The following is a 25,896-nucleotide window of genomic DNA, read 5'->3' as shown; positions in this document are numbered from 1 at the left end:
GTATAATTTATGGTTAGGAATGGGACACACTTTTAACATAACAATTATATTACACGTTTGAAAGAAATTGGACTTTCTTCTTTAATTCAACATGATTTTACTTTTACATGCATATATTTAATAAGCCAAGTGCTTTTATTTCCCACATGGTAGCCTTTTTGTGGTCAGTTCTGGAAGACACACTATTAAAAGCAGTGGTATCATATATTGATTTAATGTGCATTTTAATACTGTCAAATTCCAATCACACATTATAAGATGATTTTGTTGAGTAATTGCTCTTTATTAGTAGTATTATACTGTTAAAAAAAACATATTAATTACATAGTTTAAGTCCATTGATTACATTCACACATATATTCTTTACTGCATGCATGATTCCCATTCCCTTTCATTTTCCAGGTTTGTAACCAGTTCCATGGAGAGTTTGTGGGTCCGGCCTGCGGTCACCACGGCCCATACATCCCTGGATGTGCTCTTCTGGTCCGTCATCCTCTTCTTCACCACTTTCTTTCTGTCCTCCTTCCTCAAGCAATTCAAAACCGAGAGATACTTCCCTACCAAGGTAAGTCTGTTTAATTATTATTGCAGCTATTATCAAGAGATAGTTTCAACACGTGCAGAGGAGATAAAAAGAATATATTGATTGAGTATGTTGGACACAGATTGCATGAGGCGAGAGGAAAACAAAGGATGCATTGTACAAGACTCTGGTCAGATCTTAAAGGTGCACTGTGAAACTTTTGTGGTGGAGGGATCTGCCACCTGCTTGTCTCTGTGTATATGTTCTTGTTTTAGAAAGTTCCACATTCACAGCTCACTGTAATAATGCATATTTTTCAAGGTAATTTTTAGCAAATCACCTTTAATTGAATGCATACGAGATAGAACACAAATCACATTTTTATGGAAGTGGTGAACCTTCATCAGAAAAGTTACACAGTACATCGTTAAATGACCAGGGTCAGCATTTACTTTTTATATTTACTTTGAAAATGCACTACAATCAATAACTTCCTCTTGGCTTCCATCCAAGACTGTAACAATAAATATGAACATTTTAACCTTATTTTTAACTGTGCAACGGTTACAAAACCATTGCAGTTCCTTGTTGGCAGAGACAATATACAGTTACTTATATTTCCTGCATCATTAGAATGCATGAGGCACCTCATAAAGAGCAGAGTGTTGGCAGTGCCTGATTTATGCTTGCACTGCCAACACAATGTAATTATTACTTTGGTTAAACTTGTCAGACACTTTCAGAGCCGTAGCATCTGTTTACGGCAGTATGAAACAGTAATGGTGGTAAGAAAGACTGTTGTTAAAATAACATTGTCTTCTGCATGTTTTGATCTGTAGGTACGCTCCACGATAAGTGACTTTGCTGTGTTTATAACCATCATGATTATGGTGCTGGTGGATTATTTGATGGGGATCCCGTCTCCAAAACTCAATGTCCCGGACCGCTTTGAGGTAAATGAAAGCCACGTAACCTGATGCTAGGCTTTTGTGAATGTATTTTGAATAACAAAGTGTTGTACACATACATTAGAATTGTTATTTAACTGGTACTAACCCTGGTCCTGAGGTAGATCATAATGACACCAGGACTAGAACAGGACCAAACCAAGTCTCGATCAGGAATAAATCGGGATCAAATCAGCACTTACTCAGCACTAGGCATTATTTGGTCAATTGTATCTGTGATTATTCAGGCCACAATAATTGTCATAAAAGGATAAAAAATAATAAGCAAGATGATTTTAAAGGCAAAAATGATGACTGATTTGTTCTAATTATAAATAATTGTTAAGTTATTATGTTTCCTTCTTCTTTTTCTTTCTTTCATTCTTTCTTTTTTCTTTCTTTATTTCTCTTGGGCTCTCTTTTCATGGGTGCCCTGTTTAATATATAATACAAGCAGAAAAACAAACACAATTAACAAGTATACAAGTCCATATAAAACATTAAAAACAGGTGCAGGTGTGTGTATAAAAGTTCGTTTGTAGATTATTAAATTGTGATTGTGTCACCAATGTGTCCACACAATATCGTACACAAAAATGTTATAGTAAAATCCCTAACGAAGACAAGTGTGAAAGTACCCGTAATAAGATAATTGTTTTATCTTAGAACCTGTTGTTTGGTGGGATTAGTCTGCAACCCTATGTATTATTCATCTGTTTGAGTTGTCAAACCCACTGAACTCATCAGTACAAACTGAGTCCTGCTAATTGTTTTTGATGGTTACATTAAAAGGTGTGTGGTTTGAGACTAAACAAACCATCCAAAGTGGTAAAAGGTGGGATTAGCTTCTCCGCATGAATATTTGATGCAGCTCCTAAAAATATTTGTCTCCCCGCAGCCCACTTCAAAGAACAGGGGCTGGCTGATGGACCCTTTGGGGGATAATCCGTGGTGGACTCTGCTGGTGGCGGTGCTCCCTGCTCTGCTCTGTACCATCCTCATCTTTATGGACCAGCAAATCACAGCCGTCATCATCAACCGCAAGGAGCACAAACTCAAGGTTAGAGCATGTATCTTGCTACGTGCTTCTTATTACTTATGTCCATTTTTGGCCTTGGCTCTGCATAATTATTGTATGAATTGGCTTTTGTTGATACTTTTAGTACTTCCTTTTGCACTGTCTTACATTTTATAGCATATAGAATTACAGGGTTTAAGATTAATATTGCCAGTACTCGCACTATTAGTCTGATTTGGGTATTTCATTTAATTCCTGTCCTTTCTGATAGAACCCTATCAGTTTATTCCTTTTTTGACTGGGACTGGTGAATCATATAATCGTATAATTAAGATCAATAAATGTTTTTAAATATTTTACTTATAACATAATACTTTTTGAAATGGCCTTCTAAAACATATACTAAACTATATGTTTTGCAATATTTTTTCATACAGTGTTTCCCTCAATGACACTTTGAATACAGTTTCTGGAGTTAAAATCTCAAAACTGTGTAATTATATGTATTGTTGACAAGACATAAAGGAAACTATATGTATTTTGAAAAAAAAAGAGCTTGGTAGAATTTATAAGTGCAAAATTGTATATTGCTGCATATTGATGGTAACCACGACACATGCATTACTAGCCCTTGACTCTTTTTCTCTGTCTCTTACAGAAAGGCTGTGGGTACCACCTGGACCTGCTCATAGTGTCAGTAATGCTGGGGGTGTGCTCCATAATGGGTCTGCCCTGGTTCGTGGCTGCGACTGTCCTGTCCATCTCCCACGTCAACAGTCTGAAGGTGGAGTCCGAGTGCTCTGCTCCAGGGGAACAACCCAAATTTCTGGGAATCCGGGAACAGCGTGTCACTGGGTTCATGATCTTTGTCCTGATGGGCTGCTCTGTGTTTATGACATCTGTACTCAAGGTGAGATTTTGATCACAGTTATTGAATTTAAAATGGTTGGATATTTCACTATTATTAAACCCATGTTTCACTATAACAGAACAACACATTAAAAAGGTATTCTGCTTACCGGTATTTTCTATTGAAGCAAACATTTTATATGTCAACTGCTACCAAATGTGCTTGTGTGAGCTACAACATATAAAAATATTGACACAGTCTGTCATTCAGTTAGAGCTCCATATTAACAAGGACTTCAAGAAGTAGTCAAGTGGACTCCTTTGACTATTGGCTATTGACTATAAACATATCAACATAATATTGAAAATGTCACTATATACAGTTTTGGTAAAAATGTCTAGTGCTAGATAATAATAATAATGTATTAGACTTAGATTTGTATTGCATTTTACAGGCTTGAAACATCTCAAAGTGTTACTGTGGTCATTATTTATTATTCCCTACTCTGTTGTGGTAAGCTACTACTACTACTACTGACATATTCCATGTGGTCTGACATATTCCATTTTCTCTCCCAGTTCATTCCTATGCCAGTCCTCTATGGGGTCTTTCTCTACATGGGCGTCTCTTCCCTTAAAGGCATCCAAGTAAGTCTGTGCTCTTTGAAGATAGTGTGGGCCTTCTTTGTGGAGCGCTCTGCAGTCTCGAGCTGGTAGTTCAGATTACTTTGGCTCTTGTAGTTTTATACCTTTGATCAGAGGAAAAGGAAACCACCACTAATGCCTCTCCTCCCACAAAACTGGATTACATTACCCATTAAATATTTGCATTTTTGTGTTAAACAAGCTTTCTTCTTTGTAGTTTTTCGACAGGATCAAGTTGTTTGGGATGCCAGCTAAGCACCAGCCTGACCTGATATATTTACGCTACGTGCCATTGTGGAAAGTACACATTTTCACGCTGGTGCAACTCAGCTGTTTGGTTCTTCTTTGGGTGATCAAGGCCTCTGCAGCAGCTGTTGTTTTCCCCATGATGGTGAGACTCAACAAATAACCTCTGCTTGATTATAACAAGTGAAAAGTGTCCACCAACCCCATACCAATTTTGGAGATTGCCAGACCCATCTAAACATCACAATTTGGCCCTAGTGAAGCTTTCATAAATATATACTCTACTACTTCATTTGATAATAATGTATTGGATTAATATGGCACCTTTAGGGACACTCGTTTTGTTTTTCATGATCTTGATCTTGATCTTGTAAGGTTGTGAATGCATTTGACCCATCCTCCATCATTGCAGGCACTATGATAAATAAAAGACAATGCCAGTGGTTATTATGCTATTATTATTAAAATGTATGCAATTTCATTGCATACATTTTAATAATAAACATACTTTGATTTTGTAGGTTTTGGCACTGGTGTTTGTGCGAAAGCTGTTGGACTTTATCTTCACAAAGAGAGAGCTGAGCTGGCTGGACGACTTGATGCCGGAGAGTAAGAAGAAGAAGGAGGACGACAAGAAGAAGAAAGCCCAAGAAGAACTGGTGTTAGCTGTAAGTGTCCATGTAAGTGATGTATTGTGTCTCGTAGACCCACTAAACTGGTATACAAGACAGTATATCAAAAGCACATGTCCGAAATACATTTTTACGTGAGCTACTGAATTTGAGCTAGACAGTATGAGAAACCGCTCATTTCTGTCTGATGAAAAACTTGTTGTTCTGATAAATGCATTTTCTTGTGATATCAATATTTTTTGTATGTATTGTGCAGCGTTATAGCAGAGTTTATACTCATAGTTTAAAACATGTTCCTTTTGTGATTAATACATTATGCAAATCACCTTCGTCTTCTACCAAAGTAAAATAATATAAGCCAAATGATATCTGGACCATGTGATCTTTAATGTTTGTTTGTCTTTTTACAGGATGATGAAGACCTGGGGCTAAAAGTGGCTTATGAAAACTCAAACCACCTCACCATCCCAGTAAAGACCCTCACTGGAAAGTATGTTTATCACACACATTTTATTTTATTTCTTTTTAAAATGCTCTAAACACTATTAAGAAAATATATCAAGTCCGATTATAGCCCCTCTTTGTTGTAACTGTCTGAGGCTGGTGTGAGTGGCTCTCCCGGTCAGCTGTCTGTTGTTGTGTTGGACAGATCTTACAGAATAGGAGTAGTGACCCACAGGCCGAAGGAGGAGGACCCAGAGGTAGCAGGGTGGTGTGCCTGGTGTAGAACTGGCTGCTTCTAACCCTGCTCACTGAGGCGTCAACCTGGTGCATGGCCAAAACTGTCTCTTTTCAGCTTTTTTACACAAACTATGGGCTTGTAATGGCTTTAATAGGGTCATCTGTTCTTTAAATGTTGCCTGGCATCACATTTGTGTGGCTGTTATTCCTCTTTAACTAACTCATTTTTCTGGGCTTTTAATGTCATATATATCGTTTACAAATTAGCACAAACTGTGAGATTTAATTTACTTGAACCGATTTGTGTTGAAGCAAGTTGACACAAATATATGTTTAATGCTTTAATATCATGTCAAATGTATTTATAAAGCACATTAAAAACAGCTTAAGGTGACCAAAGTGCTGTTCAGAATATACAATAACTAATACTGTACAATAATAATGAGGTGGTGATGGTTAACTTCAAATATTTATGTATTTTTATTTGACCTTATTACAAATATAAATGCCCAGTAGTATTTTGATATAGTAAAATGATAGTCCATACATGTCACCACAATCTGCTTTAGCCTATAAACTATTGTTAGATTGAATCCTATCCCTAACATAATCTGTTTTATGTACCATTGTTGTCTGTGGGGTCTGTGCACGCTCACGTTTACGCTTGTTTTGAAGTGTCCCTCACTGACTCCATGTCCACGTGTCTTCTCTCTGTGTGTTTGCATTTTGGTGTGTGTAGTTCAGAGTCTGACCCCATAAAAAACTGTGGTGAAAAGGCTAAAAGCTCAGCCCTGAAAGCAGACTCCAGTTCTCAACCTGTGAGGCGTAGTGACAGGTATCTATGCTCTCAACATCTACTGGGATTTACAAGTGTCTTCTCTGAATTTCATACTTACTAAGGCTTTGGGCCATTTCCAATAAACATACACACTTACATTTAAAGGTGCACTATGTAACTTTTCTGGTGGAAGGCTTATTATTTGTTTCAGTTTAATGACATACTATGAAATATTCAAAGCAATAACAATAACATCTCCATGGACATAGGACCCCATCAAAAAAGTTACAAACTGCTCCTTTAACTTAAAGTACTGGAAATACCAAGGATAAGCTTGTTTATTCTTGTGTTAAGAAATTCCTAATATTGCTATGTAGAGTTATGAATTAAGTGACGTGAAATGATTTAACAATGTGTGTTTTAATAAAAATTCTGTAAATATATTGTATTTGGGATTAGATTGACAACGTTCTCGACTCTCATTTTCAAAAGTGTCATCTTTTGGAAATGTTCCCAAATATAATACACAGACCTATCATCTAATCTTACCACTTTGTACTCACGATATCTCCTTTTGTTTGTAGCCAGGAGAAGGTGGCATGCGTTAGGGTCGACTTGAGTCCAGAAGATTCACCCGAAGGCGGCTCCGCGACCGAGACCTTCCTGTGACGGAGCAGGCGTTTCCTCCGCCCCCTGCCCCAACCCCCCCCCCCCCCCCCCCCCCCCCGGGGCCGCTTCAACGCGGGACTAAGGAGTGTAGCTTAAAACGGAGGAGAAGCACAAAAAAAACGCAGCCTGGCGAGCTCTTGTCATGAGCGATGGGCCATAAAAACAACTGCCATGAGGTTTAAACGTGCACATCACGAACATGAAGGAGGATGTTACTGCCCAATTCACTGTTTGTTTTTTTTTATAGAAAGTTAATTTATCCATTTTAAAGTCAGATGCCAAAGGAAAGGGCCTCACTGCTGGGGATCAAGGACTGTTTTGACTATAGTGTAGTTTTTATTTTCAAATCTTTGTTATAGCTGCTGTACATTTTCTTACAATAGCTCACATTCAGTCTTTTTGTGAGTCTTAATAAACACCAGCATTCAATCCATTTTAAAAAGAAGCCATTAATTGTCAATCAAGGTAATTCTGGCACAAACATACCAACTTCTATATACAAAATATATATCTATGGTCACCACACTACTTCTACAACTACAGTACTTTGCGCGCCAGGACATTTTTCAGTGTTATTGTTGCTGCTCTAAAGGTCAAAGGTCACATCTTGTAATAAACCTCATTCATTATATGCTGTTACATAAATAATTATTAGTGTATGTAAAATGTATGTACGCTGTGATCAGTTCATTTGATGTGACTTCAGAGGCCATATTGAAAAGTCTGTACTGTACAATAAGCACTTTGCCAGTATAACTTCTTAAAAGGAACACAATACACTGATGTCCATAAAGTTTGAATTGTTTGCTCGATATTTGCTAAGGTTTTCTGTCAGTATGTTTTTTAGAAGGTGCATTATGTAACTTTTTAGGGAGGCCACCTGCCACCTGCTTGTCTCCATGGAGATGTCTGGAACTGCGCAGTATGGCATTACACTTTTTTATCTCCACAAACACAAGCAGGCGACACCAACAGGCCAAGTTATCGGTCAGATCTGTGGAGAGATCTGTAATTGGTTAAATTTAAAGCCATACTATGGAATGTTCCTGGCAAAGTAATAACATCTCCATGGAGAAAAGCAATTGATGGACCCTCTAGCAGTAAAGTTACACAGTGCGCCTTAAATCTGTTTGTTTATAGGGAATCCTTTTTAACACTGTTGAGCGATCACATTTCACACATTCAGAATTATAGAGAAATTTTAGGGGCATCAGTGTCTATAAAGAGTCCAGTCCTCTCCCAAAGCCTCCTTAGAGCTGTTCAAACTCAGGAATCGCGAGGATTTCTGGCATTCATTTAAATGTTTATTTTCACAAGATGATGGTATAATTATTATTAACAGTTCATTGTATTAATTTCATTGTGAATATTTTAATAATAATAATAATATTGACAATTAACAGGGTCAATCATTAAAAAGCAATTACTCGTGTGACTCCTGTTAGCAGCACCATTTTTATACTGTCTGTATCATTGTTTGTAATTGTGTGTGTGTGTGTGGTGTAAAGATAATTTGTTAAGCGTTGCAAATCATTTTATGCAAGATACCTATTTCTACACTAAATGTAAAAATATGCTGTTATAATCTATATGAAGTTGTTCTTATTTTGCTATTAAGTGAAGTCCCGTTTTAGCAATAAGCCTCCCATACAGTGCAATGTATGGCTATAGGATGACCCTTAGCTGACTAATCAATCGTGGTTTGTGTTTCATTGGCTTTGTCGGTGTGTAGCTACAGTGACAACAGCTTATATACGTGCCTTGTCTAAGCTCAATGTAATGTCTTGTTATTGATCATTTGGTTAAAATGCGTGGCACAACTACGCCAAAGACACCACCACCCATTTGCTTCTTCTATGTCGTGGTGTTAAGAAAAGAAAATATTTAAAATCCTTAAAAACTGACTAAAATGTAGACTTAAAACTATTTCCGTATGTACTACTGTCACTTCACTGGTTTTCACTGCATCTAAGCTGTGTATAAACAATTTTGAGGTACTGGGAAAGAATAATTTGAATGTGTGATTATGTTGAAGAGAAACTAACAATAATTTTATTTTTACATGTATTGGCACTCTGTTGGTTAGTGGAGCTGTTACGTTAGATTGAAGCTTCCCGGATTAACATAAAAAGTGCACTGACCGGCCATATTATTAGGTACAGCTGTAATGGCTTAAATGCTAAAGGACATTTCATACACTGTTTAAGAAAAAAAATTGCTCTTTAAAGGTCCCATATTACGCTGTTTCTGATCTATGTTATCATGTTATGATTCCTCATCACAAACAGACCTGGAGTTGTGTTTTTTTTCATTCACACATGTTTAACACACACCCTGCATAGGTAGTTCTTCTCTCAAACTCCACATTGTTTTTAAACTTCATACACCTTCACTAGACTCATTTGGATGATTTCAACTCTGGAACTGCCCATCTCTGTGGAACAAAAGGTAGCTATTAACTTGAAAACTACTCCTACATGACATCACAAGGTGACACAGAGCATTTTGAGCTTTGGAGTTGCAGACAGACTAATAATAAAGGGTCACTCAAGCATGTGTAAATGAAACAGGAGGAGGTAACAACATTCTAACATGGCTAAAAGCTCACAAGTGTCAATTTTGCGTAATATAGGACCTTAAACTTTATTGCACAGTAAAAGCATAGTATTACTTTAAAAATACCAGCCACGGTTCTATGTAATTTAGGTAGGTATGTAGTTTTTTTTATTGGGTGTTTTGGAGTTCGGTTTAATCATTATCCATGCGTTTCAGAATTATAAAGAATTAGGACTAGAAATCAACACCCAAAATATAATGTCCTTTGAATTGAGTCCTCAAAATGTCACCTATAACAGGAAGCTAAAATTCATGACTACCTTGAGTAATTATCCTGTAAATGACCATGCTATTACTGTGCTATAATGTGTTATCAATTACAACATTTACAGTAGACTAGCTACTTTTGTTTTCAAGTGCACCACATATTTAAAATCTCTATTGTTTGACTAAATGTTAACTTTCCCCATTAACCTCCCCAAACCTCCTTTGATTTGATATCTGCATTTACAATCATTGCAACATATGGTTAATAATATGAGTGTATTTTGACCCTTTTGTTGTTTATTTCTATAATGTGTACTTAGACTAAGTTATCCTGTTGATGAATGAAATATGACAGGCTAAATGTGGAGATGTACTCCCATGTTCACCTCGAAAAACATATTTATTTTTTGTTTATTTGTAAAGCACACAACATGCTGTTGTTTCTTGAATGATGACTTTTGGTCATGCCCGACTGATGCAAAGCAATAAAAGCGGACACAGACTGCTTCTGTTTTTTTTTTTTTTTAGAGAGTGTAATCATAAGTAATCATTTAGTAGCTGTGTAGTAGAGTTTCAGGAGGTACACCAGGACACCCATTAACCAGATGGTTGCTGGATCATTCCATTCTTTCTGTGCACACATCGTCTTCTTTGCCTTCTTAGGCCAAGACTTTCTGGTTTACAAAAGTCCCTTAATTCCCTGTGGCCCTTAAGTAGCTTAATTTCACTGCAACTGAAGTGAACAAATGCAAAAGCCTATAAACGAAGCTAGTGTTTAATGTGCAATATAATAAATTATTGCAAACACTAACCCAACTGAACTTTTATCTTTTTAGGTATTATGTTTGAAAATGTATTTAAATAAGTTGTTATGCAGGCCAAGTGTTTTTTCAAGTTTATGACATGAGGTGGCAGCAAAGAACTGTGTACCTCTATTCAGCTAATTTCTTATTTGCCAGTTTTAAAGAGGCCCTGGGTGAGTCTTGTTGGCAGGCACTCTGCATGACTCCACAGAAATAGAAAGTTAAAAGTCAAACTTTGGAACTTTATATGTAAAACTTTTATGTCACTCAGTGAGATGTTCCAGGCAAAGAAAGAACCTCTCTTGGGAATCAAGTCCATGCTGATACAAGCCTGTTCACAGTATGGATGCATGTTTTTCAAGGTTTTTACTACAATAAAAACTAACTATAGAGATAAACACCTTAATTTCAATAATTTTTCAGCTGAAATCTCACTCAGCATGGTTTTAAAAAGATCATCTAAACATGGAATAGAAACGTTTTGGCTCTTAAATAAACCACAAACAAAAATGGAGCCTTAAATTCCATTAATTTAAGTTTAATAAACAATGTTATTATTGTTCACAGCATATTTGAGGAACATACACAGGCATTTGTACAAACTCGCCTCTGTAGCATTGACCCTGCTCCTGACCACAGAGCACAGTCAAAACTTTTTTCAGGACACTGGCCTATTTTCACACAAACTTCTTTCCTCTCCACAGGTAAAGGGAAAATCAATTCTTCTCTCAGATTTTACAGGCTTAAAAATCTGGATCTTGTCATTTCACTTTCTGAAAACCACCTTCAATAACACAAACTCAGACAATATTTGTTAGTTTTAGATAATTAGTGTAAAAAGTGCAACATGACTGAATATATTGGACTGTGCAACATAACAAAAGATTGAAAACGCAGTCAGCGAAAATAATCTTAACCACTGCAAGATAGATTTTTGCTCTCAGAATTTGTAGTTTCTTTTGTGTTTCTTTTGTGAAACCTGTCACTTCAAACTTCCTGCAAAGTACTTGTGTAAATCATGTCAATTAAAATGGCTATAAAGTGTTTCAAAACCTGTCAATCAAAAACAGAACTTTCCAGCAAATACTGCAGCTGCAGATTATAGAAATTAAAAATACGTACTTAAATAATCCTTAACAAAATCTCGTGCCTGCTGCCCCAAAACTTTCAAAATGACACCGTATTGGCACACTATTGTCATCTAGAATTACAAGGCATCACTAACAGTCCTTAAAGCCACGCAGCCAGTTCCCATCCGCTCAGCAAAATGTCGGCCATCTGTTTTGTCAATGGGGAACCAGTGTCCCCTCACACTTAAGATTTAGAGGCATTTCTTCCAGTATCAGAGGCTGGGTGTTCAGTTAGCAGCGTTGGCAGGGCCCTCTGGGATTAGAGACATGAAGAAGGTGATGATGAAGGACCATGTAGAGGACAGGAAGCCATTTTGGGGACCACTGTCTGGATCTTCACCCCCCTCCGCTCCACTGTCTCCATCGTCATCTGAGCCGTCTTCACCAGCACCGTCCTACAAGTTAGAAAAACATATTAAAGACCAAATAGGAAAAGTTACTTGAAACAAACGCAAATCTACTTTGCCAAGAAGAGGAGGAGAATGAATATGAAAGTTATGAAAAGGGAATACAAAATACGTGACAGAAGAAGAGGATATATTATTAAAGATGTATTTGAAAGTATGCAATTTGAGACCCTTTATATTTTCAACAGTGAGTCAGCAGCACCATCTGAAATAAGTAACTGACTTCAAATGAAAAAGGTCAATTACCATTTCTGGCAAGTCTTGATTTTGTGGCTCTCCCTCTCCTTCGTCCTGGTTTGGCCTGTCACCGGGAAGATCATTGTCCAAGTTGAATGGAAACCACCCAGCTTGCTGCCTATAAAACAGGGAAATGTTTAAACCATCAGTCAAAGTAAAATATCCTGGAAGGCTCAGACTGCACAATATATTGCAAAAAATATCCCCAAAAACAAGAAACTAATAAATGCCATGCATTTTCCACGTAAAAAGTGCAAGTTCAGGAAAGTTGAAGTTGAAAGTTGTTTTAAAAGTACAAAATTCAATCAAATTGAAAACTGTGATTGATCAGTGAGGAGAAAGAACATCATAATTAATGTTTTTGTCGCCTTCCACCTGGTGGCGTCACCTGCTTATCTCCATAGAGATGTATAAATTTAATGTGAGATACAATCCCAGCACGGCAATAACACAAAAGGGTAATGGACCTCCACCGGAACATATTAAAATGTGTTGTGAATACATCTTGTGTAAAGTCCACATTCAGTTGATCTACACTTTGTATTTTGTATTTGTCAAAGTCTATTTTTATTTACCTTATTTCAATGCACACGCCCTTATTTATTTTCTATCATAGTTTATAGTTATTCTTTGTTTAATGGTGCACCATAATGCTGAAGCAAAGTCCTGTGAATTTTGATCGCCAACAATGGCAATACTGTACAACTTATTCTGAATCTTATTCTAATCTAGTCTGTAATTTTTGTCTTCCTGTCCCCATTTTGGTCAGAATGAGTGCACAGTTATTTGTGCTACTCGGACTCTGAAATGTTCTCCAACTTTCTGAGTTAGAAAATCCAGCATGGCTGTGTACTGCATCTGGTGAAAATTAAAAACCTGTCAGTTAAAATATTGACCATTATTTTGTTATTTTCCCTGTAGTTGCTCCCTCGTGTCCACCTGCTTCTGTGAACCTGCTCCTCCAGCCGTCGGGCCTCTGCGAGTATAAATGGTAGTTATGTTCCATTATGCTTAAGCAGAAATTCACTCTCAAGGTTACTAAATTAACTTAACCGGATCCTCATTTTGGCTGATTTGAGCACTTTCCTAGTTTTTATGACTTCACTAAATGTTAGCTGTAATAGTCTGATCATTTTTTTCCAGACTTGACAGCTGGAATGGGCATTGGATGTTAATTATCTGATTCCGAGTTCCGACCTGTAAGACTGCCGACTGGAACACAGCATTATGCAATTAAACTCACAGGTAGAGCACCACCATGGCAACCAGGACCATGACGAATCGGCTGAAAGAAGAGTAGAAGTAGACAATGCTGAGGAGGATGGCGGCTCTGGAGAAGGTGTAGACCCAGTCCAGCCAGTCCCGATTCAGATCCTCATCATTCAGGACCTCCCCGCCCTGAGCATTCATCTGCACCTCTGGGTTTCCATGGCGATCGGCCTGAGCTCTCTGGTTTTGGGAGCTGCCCTGATTGGACTGAGGCGTGGTCTGGTCTGGTCTCATGTGCTGTGAGGCTGCCATCAAGTGACTGTTGAGACAAAATCCAAGTTACGAGTAAAGATTACTCCGCTTAAACCTTGGTCACACAAACTGAAAATAGTTAACTTTTTAAATCTGGTAACATTTTGGTTGTTTATAGATGTTCAAGGCATTAGTTCTGTTTTAGTTGAAGCTAGTCCCTCTTAACAGTAGTTCATTTGTTTACCCGTTTATTTATTTTTCATGTGCCTAGGAGAGGCTTGTAGACACTTACTAATGCATGAAGTACTGTTGAGCATAGAGCTGCTGCCACCACATCAGGCTCATGGGGTGGTAATAGACTGGGGTCAGTGTGGGAGGAGAGGGCATCTGGGGCATCTGGGGCCAGCTACAGGGGACAGAAAAATAACAGAAACAGTTAGTAATATGGCAAGGGAAAACAACAGTACAAGTATTGAATGATTTTAAACTGTAATTTTAAGCACACAATACATGAGCTTGTACAGTGACACAAGAAATGTATGAATAAAGGTCATACAGTGGAGCTAGGAATTATACTAGAAAGTGTTAGTCGGGTACACTCAAGGTTAACAGCACTGGAATTAAACCATTAGCCCTTCTTGCATCTATTGGACATGAAATATTTATTACAACAATTACTGAAAAAGTAAATTCTCCAAAGACAAAATATTTTGTAATCTACAGCCCAATTTGTAGTGAAATATTGAAAATCTGACATATTGTATTGAGAATTCAACAACTGTAATGAATGTGTACCTGTGCATGAACCCAGGGTACATGTGTGGATAGGGGTAGGGGGGGCGCTGCCTGAGTCCATCGCTCGTTTCTGGTGAAGACTGGCCATTCTGAAGAGGACTGGAGCTATTTGAGCTCTAGAAACACAGACGCATACAATACATAGTAACAGCATTACAATGGCCTTCATGTGAAAGAAGGAAGCTCATTTGATTTGTATTAAGCCTGTATGATAACACCTGAACTGTAATCTGTAGAATAATTTCCATCCATGACACATTGGTAGTTAGTTTTAGTGTTATTAAGTGTTTAACTGTCACTTAGTTTTCACTGGACACTTTCTTTACAGTATGGTACTTAGATAAAGGTTCACAGAGATTATACTGCTTTAGGAACACTGTGCCAGTGGTATCAATAAAGTAGCTTCAAGATTATAGTTTATCGTGATATTCTTGGTTCACAATTTGCTGTTGAGACAGGCCCAACAGGAGCTGATGTAAGAAAGCCCAGAGCTGATGAAATGAAGGAAAACGTGACACACCGTGGGGCCAGGGCTCTGCTGGGACTGGGGCCTGCTGGAGCTGCTGGGCCTCGGGGACTCAGGGGGGGTCCGAGAGGCACACACCAGGTGCAGCATGTGGTACTCGTCCTGCTGAAGAGGGACATAACTATCATCATTGGAGACTTTGAAGCAGGAGGAATTATAACATGATTTATTTGTATGTGAATAAAACTGAATTATGAACCCATCTTTATAAATACTTGTTATAAATTTGGAACACATTGTTAACGGGCCATTATCCAATAAAATGGATTGTTGTATACACAGTAAAAAACTCAAATCATGTTAGTTTAAGACTGATGTTAATGAATGTGACAAAGACACATTTTGATCTTTGTTGGGATGGACTATTGAGTTTTTCTTATTTTATCTTATCAAAGAGGCCTTATAAATCGGTATCATTGGGACTAAAATAAACTTAAGGCTTTAACATTTTATTAATAATGACAATGATTAATATGATAATCTATATAGAAAAATGTATTAAAACAGCTTTCTAAGGGTCTTGTATTGTAGCTACAATACAAGACCCTTTGAGAGTCATGATTGTATTACTGCAAACAGGGGAACAGATTACAAACAAAAAGATCTTCCACCACAGTTACCTTTCGCAGCACATCCTTTAATGTGAAATGATCCAGAAGCAGCTTCCCAGAATAGACCAGCCTCTGGTCTTTGCAGCTCTAAAAACAGACAGTGGTGCGTGAGCTATGTTCAAACATTCAACCACCTCTGATCAACAATATCAATAATACAACACATGTCTGAGGAAAGATCATATGGTTAATCAACAGGTCACAATGAATTTGTAAGCATTAGAAATAATAATAATTGTCAGAATTAAAATTAAATTAAAGTGCAAGAAAGTAAGTAATTTCTATTTAATTGGTACTCCGAAAAGGTAAAAAAAAAAAAAAAGGTGTTTTTTGTTTTTGTTGTTTTTTTAATCAGGCCATTTATGTCACATTAAGTTTACTTTTGTCATTCAGAAAATTTGATTTCATTAAGTTGGTCACATACTTGAGGACTGTGAGGACTGATGTATACATTATTATTGTTGTCAATAATCATGAATAATCATCAAATCTTGATATTTTGTCTCACAATTCTTCTATTCAATATGTTTGCTACTCTAGTGACATCCAAAATAAGGTGGAACTGAACTGAAGTTTAATCTACCATACATTATCATTTAGATTATCAAGCCAATGTTTCGATTAGTGTTATCATGGACTTTCACTAAAAGTAAAACTTTGAAAGAGCAACGTTAAGGGGTGCTTGCAAAGTAGTAGATCAGAGGATGCAGTTACAGTGACCTTAATGAGGATCAATGAGTTTACAGTGGCATTAGCCGCAGGATTAGAAAGTGTCCTCTTAAAGCCTACATTCACTTTACACCCATTCATAAAAACCATGGGTGACCTGCAAATATAAGAAAACTCAATCAACAGCTTGTTTCGCCTAAATTGCACAGATTAATGGTGCAATTCCTCTCAAGGTTTACTCAGCGGTGTCACAGGGGAGTGCTTTGTCCCTGAATGTTTACTGTGATTGTATCGTAACAAGGTTAGCGAGGGGTAAATGAGCCATGGGTAGATTAGCAGCACAGGGCAGGGTAGCTCTCCACACACCATGATGTAATAAGAATAATACTTCTAACAATGCAGGCAGCAAGGCTAATTTGAATAATTTATCTTCATGACACTAGGAGTACAACACAAACATAAGATAGTAATAACGTGATGGCATTGTTAACTAATAAATCCCTCATTTTACAAATGTTCTCTAAGATGGGTAATACATTTTCTAACAATTTGAATGGTCACAATCAGCAAATCACAAAGGCTACAATAAGAGTATGCTGTGAAATGTAAGGCCTGTTATGTAATCTGAATTGTACGCTCATTCTGTTTGAGTGAATCCACCTTTGTATAGATGTATATGTTGTACAGATTTTGTCACTGCTGAGGCCTACTTCTGTGTATGTAGTTGCCGTGACTTTAATAGACATTTCTGCTACGATAATTACTAAATCAACATATCATTCTATACATTATAAATGGAACAATACATTTTGGTGGCCAATATTTGTCGTGGGTACTTTTTCATTGAATTAGTGGAGAGTTTTTTGGCATTTTTTTGTACTGCGATGTGCTTTGAGCCAGTAGAAGGATGAATACAGTAAATAACTTCTATGAATCATTATAGATACAAACTAACTACTAAAGTGTTTCATTCTACGCATTTACTTTTTTTACAAGACTGTACATTTAGAGTAGTTTGGGGTTATAGTGTCAATGGGATAAATGGTTTCAGTCTTCATCTTAATCTACAATCGCACTTCATCATGTGCTACTATGGCCTCCTTACAGGTTTGCTGGGGTACACATCAGACAGGTGGGCCTTGAGCTTCTCCACAGTCCAGTTCTGGAAGCAGTTGATGGTCTGGTCTCCGTACTTCTGGTTCGGTGCTCTGATCACCAGTGTCACGGGATTGTCCACAACACCTGCGTCCATGGCTCATCTGTGTGCACTACTCAATCTCTAAAATGAGTTACCCACTTGGGGTATTTATGGGGTTACGTGTTAACACATCCTTGGATTGCCCATGGTTTCTTAGTAGAATAATGCTTTTTATGTCTTCTGTACTTTCTACAGACACCCGTCAGGAGGGACCTGGGAGAGGACATTAGTGAAGTAGGTCAGCCTAAATATCTGCAATCAGTTTACAGAAAACAAGTCAAGGTAAACCCTGGTATTAGACAGAGTGTGGAGGTATAATACCCTGCCAACATCTACATTTCAAACATAATTCTATCCCTAATCGACACTAATCAAATCACACAAATACTAATCGTTATTACCACATACGTCTATGTTTTCCTCCGATCAGATGAAGCTACTGCTCGGCAACTTGTTAGCAATAAGCTATAAGCTACTGTTAGCTGCAAATGTCGGCTGTAAATGTGAAATGACAACTGAGCATGAAGACACAGACATTACAAAGTGCACATGACAGTTATTCTATTTCCAGAGATGTGTGTCAAGTACATTTACGTAAAATGCCACGTTACATACCTTGTTTAGCCCGAGTGAGCTGTAATTCCGTTTAAAGCCCAAAGCCTCCCTGCCCAATCTGCTCCAATGCTCTACCTGATCTGCACCACCGCTCTGCCCGCTCTTCTTCGACGGAAGAGCAGAGGTGGAAAGTCGAGCAGAATGATTTTATGTCGCCATCTTGTGGTCATACTGGCTGACTACAGAAAGTATGTGATTATATTTTTAAGACAATTTTAAGTTACCGATTATCAAAGTGTATCCATACACAGGGCACTGGGCACTACTCTGTTGACCCTGTTTCCGAGTTGGAATTCTGAGATGGAAGGGTGTTCCAGTGTAAATTTACAACTTGGAAAATCCTACCTCTGAGGACTACTAGATCAATGCCAATGGAGAAGACCAGGAAATAAAATTACAATCTTGCCCAAAATTGCAAACTAGAAAAGTCTACAAAATATTTTTAGTAAAATCTTAAATATAACGACGTTAACCGTGTTTTAATGAAATTAGTAGTCTAACCTGTCATATGCATTTTAAGTCTATTGACTTACTATTTGGAGGACTTGATACTTGACTTGATAAAATGGACTTAGACTTGAGACTTGACTTAGACTTGAGCCCTGTGACTTACAACAACTTGATGCTTGTCCCTAAATACGTGTTTAGAAAACACTATATGTATATATATATATATATATATATATATATATATATATATATATATATATATATATATATATATATATATATATATATATATATATATATATATATATATATATATATATATATATATATATATATATATATATATATATATATATATATGGAGAGAGAGAGAGAGAGAGACTTGCTAAATGAGGACTTTGTCCCATCTCTGCCAGTTAATACATTAACATGGTTTTCAGTACCAAAAAAAAAAAAAAAATACATTGAATACTTCAATGTGAAAATGTTTTTATAATTTAGCAATTTATATTTTTTGAGACAGATGACTTGTCTTGTGGTCATTGGTCATTAGCACCAGCAGGCCTTCCAACCTTATTGTATTATTTTGTATTTCACCTTATGTTCTCTCTGGTAACCTGCTGTGGGGCCACTGCAACAATAATGAAGTATAATTAATTTGAAATATCCTGTCACTTAAAACTATAAAAAAAAAAATAGGTTGATGAATCACTAGTGCTGGGTCATTCTTTTGGTGTTATACAGCTCCATGAGAACTTCCGGCTCTCTCATGAGGAGAGTGAAGTGGTTTCCTCATGTCAGACATTTAGTTTTTTCCTCTTTTGACGGACATCTCTCGATTCAAGTTGTTGCGTCACTGTACTGTAACTAAGTGTTTGCCTGAATAAACCCAGCATGACTGATGTCCACTTACTTTCATTTCCTCCATCGCCCTGTGAATACCAACCCATTAATCCTGTTTGTGTGTCTCGCTGTCTAAGCCCTGTCTCATATTTTAATTTAGAACCCTTAATATAATGGGTAAATTTAGATCAAAAACTTGTAATTGTTGTAAATACGCTCCTAAGTAGGAGCACACATTGATTCAAGAATGAAACTTTCGTCATCATGTTTACAGCTCCAAGGCCCGTGGATTCAGTGGACTAATAAAAACTCCATTTGAGCCATTAGCCAAAGCTCCTGTGTTCTAAGAAAAACATGGCTGACCACGAAACACTTTCATACGCACTTGTTGGAAATGGGTTGAATATCCTGCTGTTTGGTTTGCGTCTTCACCGTTTGTTCCTTTTTCATTTTTCCCAGTAAAAGTCTGATTTTGTCTGCTTGTTAGTGCTCTGTGAGAGGTCAGTATGAACAATGCAGGAAAGGTGGAAACATGAAGCACTGGTTGAGAGTTTACAGAAGCACTGGGATATTTTGAGCAGAATTAAATTACATAGGCTTTATTGCAATCATCTTTGAAAACAATCAGCTGAAAAAGAAACAAAAGAGAACAATAGTAGGGTCATTAAAGGTTGACTTGGGCCATTAAGGCCGAAACTGGAGACAATAGCTGTTTACAGTTTCTGTGCAGTTAGCCCTTCCCTTTAGATAGATAAAAGGGCAGTGTTCACCAGCAATCTGACCAGAACTGAAGAACCGAGTTGGATGAGCAGCGAAACGTCTTTGCTCTTACAACACGTTAAACTTCGTCTTTTGCTATGAATCAGACCTGGATGACTGAGGGATTGCACAGACCCCATTTCTGAGTTAAGTCTGTAAAAAAATTTGAAGAGTAGAAGTGCCCCTTAGAACTTGGTGCGGAACAGTTTAGTGAAGGCCATGTACTTGGACTAAATCTAAACACATAATACATGTTAAAGTGATTGTACCTAACTTTCTGGAAATTGAAATAGAAAAACCATACAGACCATACGTTACATATTTTAATGCTCAAAGTCGGCTAACAATTTATGGCACTATATATACTATCTGTTAGTTAATAATGATAATGTAGTGTCTTGCTAAAGGACACAATGGCACTATGCTCTTGTGTTGTACCGCTCTGGATAGTTGAGAACAAAACTCCTACACTCTTTTATGTCAGTGGTGTTCCTACTTATGTTTCTCCTCAGCTGTGTTGACACATTTGTACAGACGTATAAACAATAGTATCTGAAGTGCCTGGACGTGCCTTCTGCCTCCACTCCTCTGCTGCTTTGCGTCTTCATGTGCCGTGACTCAGCTGTGTGAAAAGGTCAGGGACTCGTGGAGGTTTTAATGAGGTTCAGGGGGAAAGGCTAACCCATTCGAGTTCGTGAAGAAGAGAATCATTGGCTCTCTTTGTTTACTGGCATTTTAAAAGTTCAGTCATGTCAGACCAGCTTGTCGTCTGATAAAACATGATGGCTATTGACAGGTGATTTGAATAAGTCCTGTATTAACTTTTTATTATGATCTCTGTTAGTGGGTGGAATAGATTAAGAAGCAAGAAAACACGTCTTCCGAGTAGAACACAATAGAATAGAACTGTAATTGTGTATTTCAAGATAATAACACGGCTTATTCAGGCAGTCGCACAATAAAACTAACAATAAGATAAATGTTCAAAATAAAACAGTGCTACTTAGTGCATTGTAATGATGGGACTTTCGGCTCTTTCATGGGATCCAAATCTTTTGGATCCATTCATATAAAAGAGCCATTTGAAAGACCGGCTCTTTTTATATTTATTTATATGACAGAAGCCAATGTGAGAACTCATTTTATCTACAAATGGAGCAAAATGACCAAGACTAAGACAACAACAATAATACTAACAATAATAAAAAAAAAACATACAATAAAATAATAATAATAATAATAATAATAATAATAATAATAATAATAATAATAATAATAATAATAATAATAATAATAATAATAATAATAAAATGTACTATTATTATGATCCTAAATCTGTTTTTCTGTGCAAAAAGCTCTTGTTGTCTCACTTGTTGCTTAGTCTGCTTCTGTGCTGATTCTTGTGTTGGTTCAGCATTAATTCATTTCAATTAAATTCAATTCATTTTATTTTTGTAATGCCCAAAATCACAACAACAGTTGTCTCGAAGGGCGTTCATGTTTTGGTTGATGGGGGAAACCGGAGTACCCGGAGGAAACCCATCCAGACACGGGGAGAAACATGAAAAACTCCACACAGAAAGGCCTGGGCGACCCGGGGATCGAACCAAACCTTGCTGTGAGGCATGAGTGTTGCCACTCAGCCACCGTGCTGCCTACACACAAAAACAAACAGGAAAATCAAACAACAGGAAAAATCAGACAAAACAAGAAGGCGAGGCGAGGAGGGGGGAGGGGGCATTAATCCGCGTTAATTGGTGTAAAAATGTATAAAAACTAGAAGGAAAAAGATTTGTCTCTTTTCAAAAATGGCATCCAGTTTCAATCATTCACGTTACACAACTGTTCAAAAAAGCCGACTCGTTCACAAACATCACATCACAGTGCACTGGTCTTCAGTGTTGATGAATTAGTAACAGTCTGGTAAACTTTTGGCCACAGTGTAGTTGAAATTTGTAAGTTGTTCTAAATGATAAAAACACCAAACCCAAAACCAAGCAACTTACCAATGTCTTTTAAAGCATAAATAAGTCTTCTTTCTTTACAGTGCAAGTAAATGTTTGACATGAAGATCATAATTTCACTTATGACCCCATTTTGATTACCGGTGCATACGTCCATTAGTTACATGTTTTTCCCTGTAGCAGCCTGTAGCAGCTGAGGTGAAAGTCCTGACAGAGGTAGACTAAGGTTGCTGCACTTATTATAGAACAAAACTAAATTGTTCCGGTTCATATTATTCCATTTCGAAGTACTCTGGCAATTATGTAGAAAATACTTTGTGAGTTCACTCAAGTTGAATGTGAGGAACATTAACGTCTTTGCTATGTATAAAATGTGTGTATAAAATGCACTATAGTTCCACAACCCTTCCACAACCTGCTTCTGCTTGGAGACGTTATTGCTTTGTCTGAAATGTTCCACAGTATGACATTAAAACGTATCTATCCTGCATTTGAGCAAGCTTGCCTCTCCACAGATCTGACCTGCGACTTATCAGGCTTAGCGGCATACTTGTCTCCATGGAGATAGATATGTTTGATACCATACTGTGGGATATTTTGTCAAACTTTCACTGAAACAAGCAGGAAAATTCCATAGTGTAGTTTTAAGTTCAGCATTTTGGCCTTTTTTTTGTTGTCGTTCAGTAGTTTAGTTTGATAATAATGTACGATGTCTTCCCACTGAATGAAAGTGTGTGGATGTGAGAGTATTTCTTGTGTTGCTGGAGTTAAGGTCGTGCTGCTTGTTAGTCACTCTCTGACGGAGATGGGGAAAGTCAGGCCGGAGTTTGTTTTCATTTACGTCAGCTGCTCTGATGTCAGGTGCAGTTTGGTCAGTGCCAAAGAACAACTCACGGGAGCCAAAGGAGACACTTCCGATGTTAGTGACTCTTTAGAAGGAGTCCATCTGCTCTTCAGGTAATACAGTATATCCAAGAACAACATTTTTGCATCGTTTCTTTAAACAACGTCAGTGCAAAACATATTTCTGTACTTTGAGGCTCTTTTGTGACATCTGATAGTCGGTGATTAAAATGCTGGAAGTGGAAGAAATTGATTCAAAGGTGCATTATGTAACTTTTTTGACTGCATAGAGATGTTATGTAGTCATGCAGTTCTGTTTAGCTGTGCATATGACTGAAAGTTTTTTATTCTGCACCCCTCTGTTTTAACGTTAATTTTATGATGATTATTTGTGATTATTTATGTTTTGATTTGTGTGATTTTCTTATTCTGTAAAGCACTTTGAATTACTTTGTGTAAGAATTGTGCTGCACAAATAAACTTGCCTTGCCACTGCTTTGCCTGATATTTCACTTATGGAGACAAGCAAATGAAGCTTCCAGTCAACTCTGTGGAGAGACAATTTCTTTTACAATAAGAATGCATGTGTTAAAAGGTTTTGTATACATTACAAATTAATATATATCATGTTCTTTATATTATGTATCAGTAAATAAAAGAATGTTTGAAACCAAGTTTACTCATTTTTTTAATGTCCATTTAAAGGGCCCTTATTATGCTATTTTCTTATCTATGTTACACACACACACATCCTGCAAATTAAGCTGAGTTCTTCTCTCAAACAGAAAACATCCACCTTGTGATGTCATGTGGTAATACAGGAAATACTAGACTGTGTTTTATTACTCCATACCCTTTCGCTAGATTCATTTGGATGATTTCAGCCCTGGAATTGCCCATCTTTACTAACCAAAAGGTAAAACTACCACTTCATGTCATCACACGTTAGAATTGAGCATTTTGAGCTTTGGAGATGTAAACAGAATAATAATAAAGGATTACTCAAACGTGTGTGAATGAAACAAAACACAACTCCACGTTTGTTTTTTTATGAGGGAACAACATTCTGGCATGGCTTAAACCTCACAAGAATACATATAGCACAATATAGGACCTTTAACACACAAATACACTCACCAATTACATAACATTGCAGTCGATCTCTGTCTCGACAAACCTTTGAACATAAACTTTCTCATCATAAATTATTTCTATTTTTTGGGCTTGAAAATGTCAATACTCAAACCAAAAGCCAAATGACTATGATTTGGTCGGGGTTAACCTTTGTAACATTTCTTCTTTCATTCACACTGTCTACAATTATCAGTGACTCAGAGCGAATGAAGAAAGTCAGTGGTGGAGAGGGAGGAAGCCTGTCTACAGTGACGACTACGCTCAGTGGTGTAACGCCTCATTATGGCCCATAAATAAACACTTTGTTGCTTATTTACTTTTATGTCATTAGCGATTCAGTGTCACCCCACAAACCTAATGAACCACTACTTCAAACGCTGTCTTTATATCAGATCACATGCTATTAGATAACAACAACAATAGAAAGAGTGGGACAGAAAGTCACAGACATACACACACACACTCACTGGCTTTAAATAATACCTTTTTACATTTAACAATTTTATGTTGATTCAAAGCAACTAATTTGTGTTTCAAGATAGTCTGTTTACCAGATGTATGTTTGTTGAACATCAGGGACAGTCAATAACAAGAGAGGGATGTGATCCATGGGCCTGAAGAGAGGGAGTCCCATAATTTTAAAAAACTTACAGATTTTTTCCATGTGTTTGAGCAAAATTTGTGTTCCCCCAGTAGAGATATATTGTATACGCAGGTCTTGCGGTCAAATTAAGTCTGCTGTGTGCCATCTGCATCTAATTAGAAGGCATGTTACTGTCCGATAATAAGGAAGGGTGTGTTAGCATGCATCTTGTCACTACCTTTATAGTCGGCAAAACTCTGCACTGGTCTCGGAGAGCTCAGAAAAGTGATTATAAACTCATCATGGTGAATAATTAGAATGGTTGAATGCAAGGTAAGTAAGGAATAACTTTGAACCAATGCAAAGTAAACTAGTTCTGTTTTTCATGTTTTAAGAAAGTAAAAACAAGTGAGTGTTTTTTTCTAGGTATATCATAAATTCATTTTCAAAACCTGTTGCTTACACTGGGTGGCAGTATGTCTCCAGGATTTGTGCACTGAAGGAGCCAATCCCATGTAAGCACACCATCTCTGCAAACACATTTTCTCTGTAATGTCAAGCAAAACAAAAACAAAAAAATATACAAAAGGCAGTTCTCATTAAATTTAACCTGCAGTGTTTTCTATTGAATAAGCTATTGTCTAAGGACTTGTGAGTTTTGAACAGAGATTTGTAAAAGGTTTATGCAAACATATTCAACTGCAATGCAAAGCAGTATCCTTTGATTTCGTAACACACCTGTCTCTGCAGGAAGTCCAAGTATGCACAACTGTATATAAGACAATGTCATCATGAGTGTGCACTTGGTCCTGAAAATATGCCATGTGTGATACTCTGCATATGAAGTGGTCTGTGAAAAAAAATTATTAAAAACATTTGAGACATGCACAAGCTGCAGCTCTGCAAATGCATACTTGTATGATCAAATGCAATTCAACCAAAAACAAAAATCATGTCAAAATGCATTAAAACACACATGCACGAAGCCTTAATAATCCTCAAGTCATCTTTGCTCATATTCATGCTTCAACCCAGACACTATTTACAGTTTGCACAC

The 25,896-nt window shown here is 37.2% G+C and overlaps 2 protein-coding genes across 3 annotated transcripts in view; one reads left to right on the top strand and one right to left on the bottom strand.

Annotated features, from left to right (window-relative positions):
- LOC117378213 (sodium bicarbonate cotransporter 3-like) overlaps positions 1-7,029 on the top strand; it is a 47,080-nt gene extending 40,051 nt beyond the window's left edge. Inside the window, 11 exon segments of the mRNA XM_055225286.1 lie at positions 403-468; positions 470-565; positions 1,363-1,476; positions 2,369-2,530; positions 3,147-3,398; positions 3,917-3,985; positions 4,200-4,373; positions 4,750-4,896; positions 5,271-5,350; positions 6,281-6,376; positions 6,904-7,029. Of these exon segments, the coding sequence (XP_055081261.1) occupies positions 403-468; positions 470-565; positions 1,363-1,476; positions 2,369-2,530; positions 3,147-3,398; positions 3,917-3,985; positions 4,200-4,373; positions 4,750-4,896; positions 5,271-5,350; positions 6,281-6,376; positions 6,904-6,988 (1,341 nt within the window). The 3' untranslated portion in view covers positions 6,989-7,029.
- Positions 7,030-11,133: 4,104 nt separating this feature from the next.
- On the bottom strand, positions 11,134-18,383 carry LOC117378871 (homocysteine-responsive endoplasmic reticulum-resident ubiquitin-like domain member 2 protein). 2 transcript variants are annotated; one of them, XM_033975557.2, is made up of 9 exons: positions 18,264-18,383; positions 17,556-17,861; positions 15,791-15,868; positions 15,165-15,275; positions 14,645-14,760; positions 14,142-14,255; positions 13,632-13,916; positions 12,398-12,506; positions 11,134-12,139 (listed from the first exon to the last, which is right to left on the bottom strand). In XM_033975557.2, the coding sequence occupies exons 2-9, from the start codon at positions 17,700-17,702 to the stop codon at positions 11,972-11,974; spliced, it is 1,128 nt and encodes a 375-aa protein (XP_033831448.1). In that variant the 5' UTR covers positions 17,703-17,861; positions 18,264-18,383; the 3' UTR covers positions 11,134-11,971. The 2 variants fall into 2 exon arrangements, with proteins under 2 accessions (XP_033831448.1, XP_033831449.1); XM_033975558.2 differs by having other exon boundaries at positions 11,592-12,139; positions 15,165-15,272; positions 18,264-18,351.
- Positions 18,384-25,896: the final 7,513 nt, after the last annotated feature.

The sequence above is a fragment of the Periophthalmus magnuspinnatus genome, chromosome 11, assembly GCF_009829125.3.
Source record: "Periophthalmus magnuspinnatus isolate fPerMag1 chromosome 11, fPerMag1.2.pri, whole genome shotgun sequence".
NCBI classification, from domain to species: Eukaryota; Metazoa; Chordata; class Actinopteri; order Gobiiformes; family Gobiidae; genus Periophthalmus; species Periophthalmus magnuspinnatus.
This window is presented reverse-complemented; position numbering and strand designations above follow the sequence as displayed.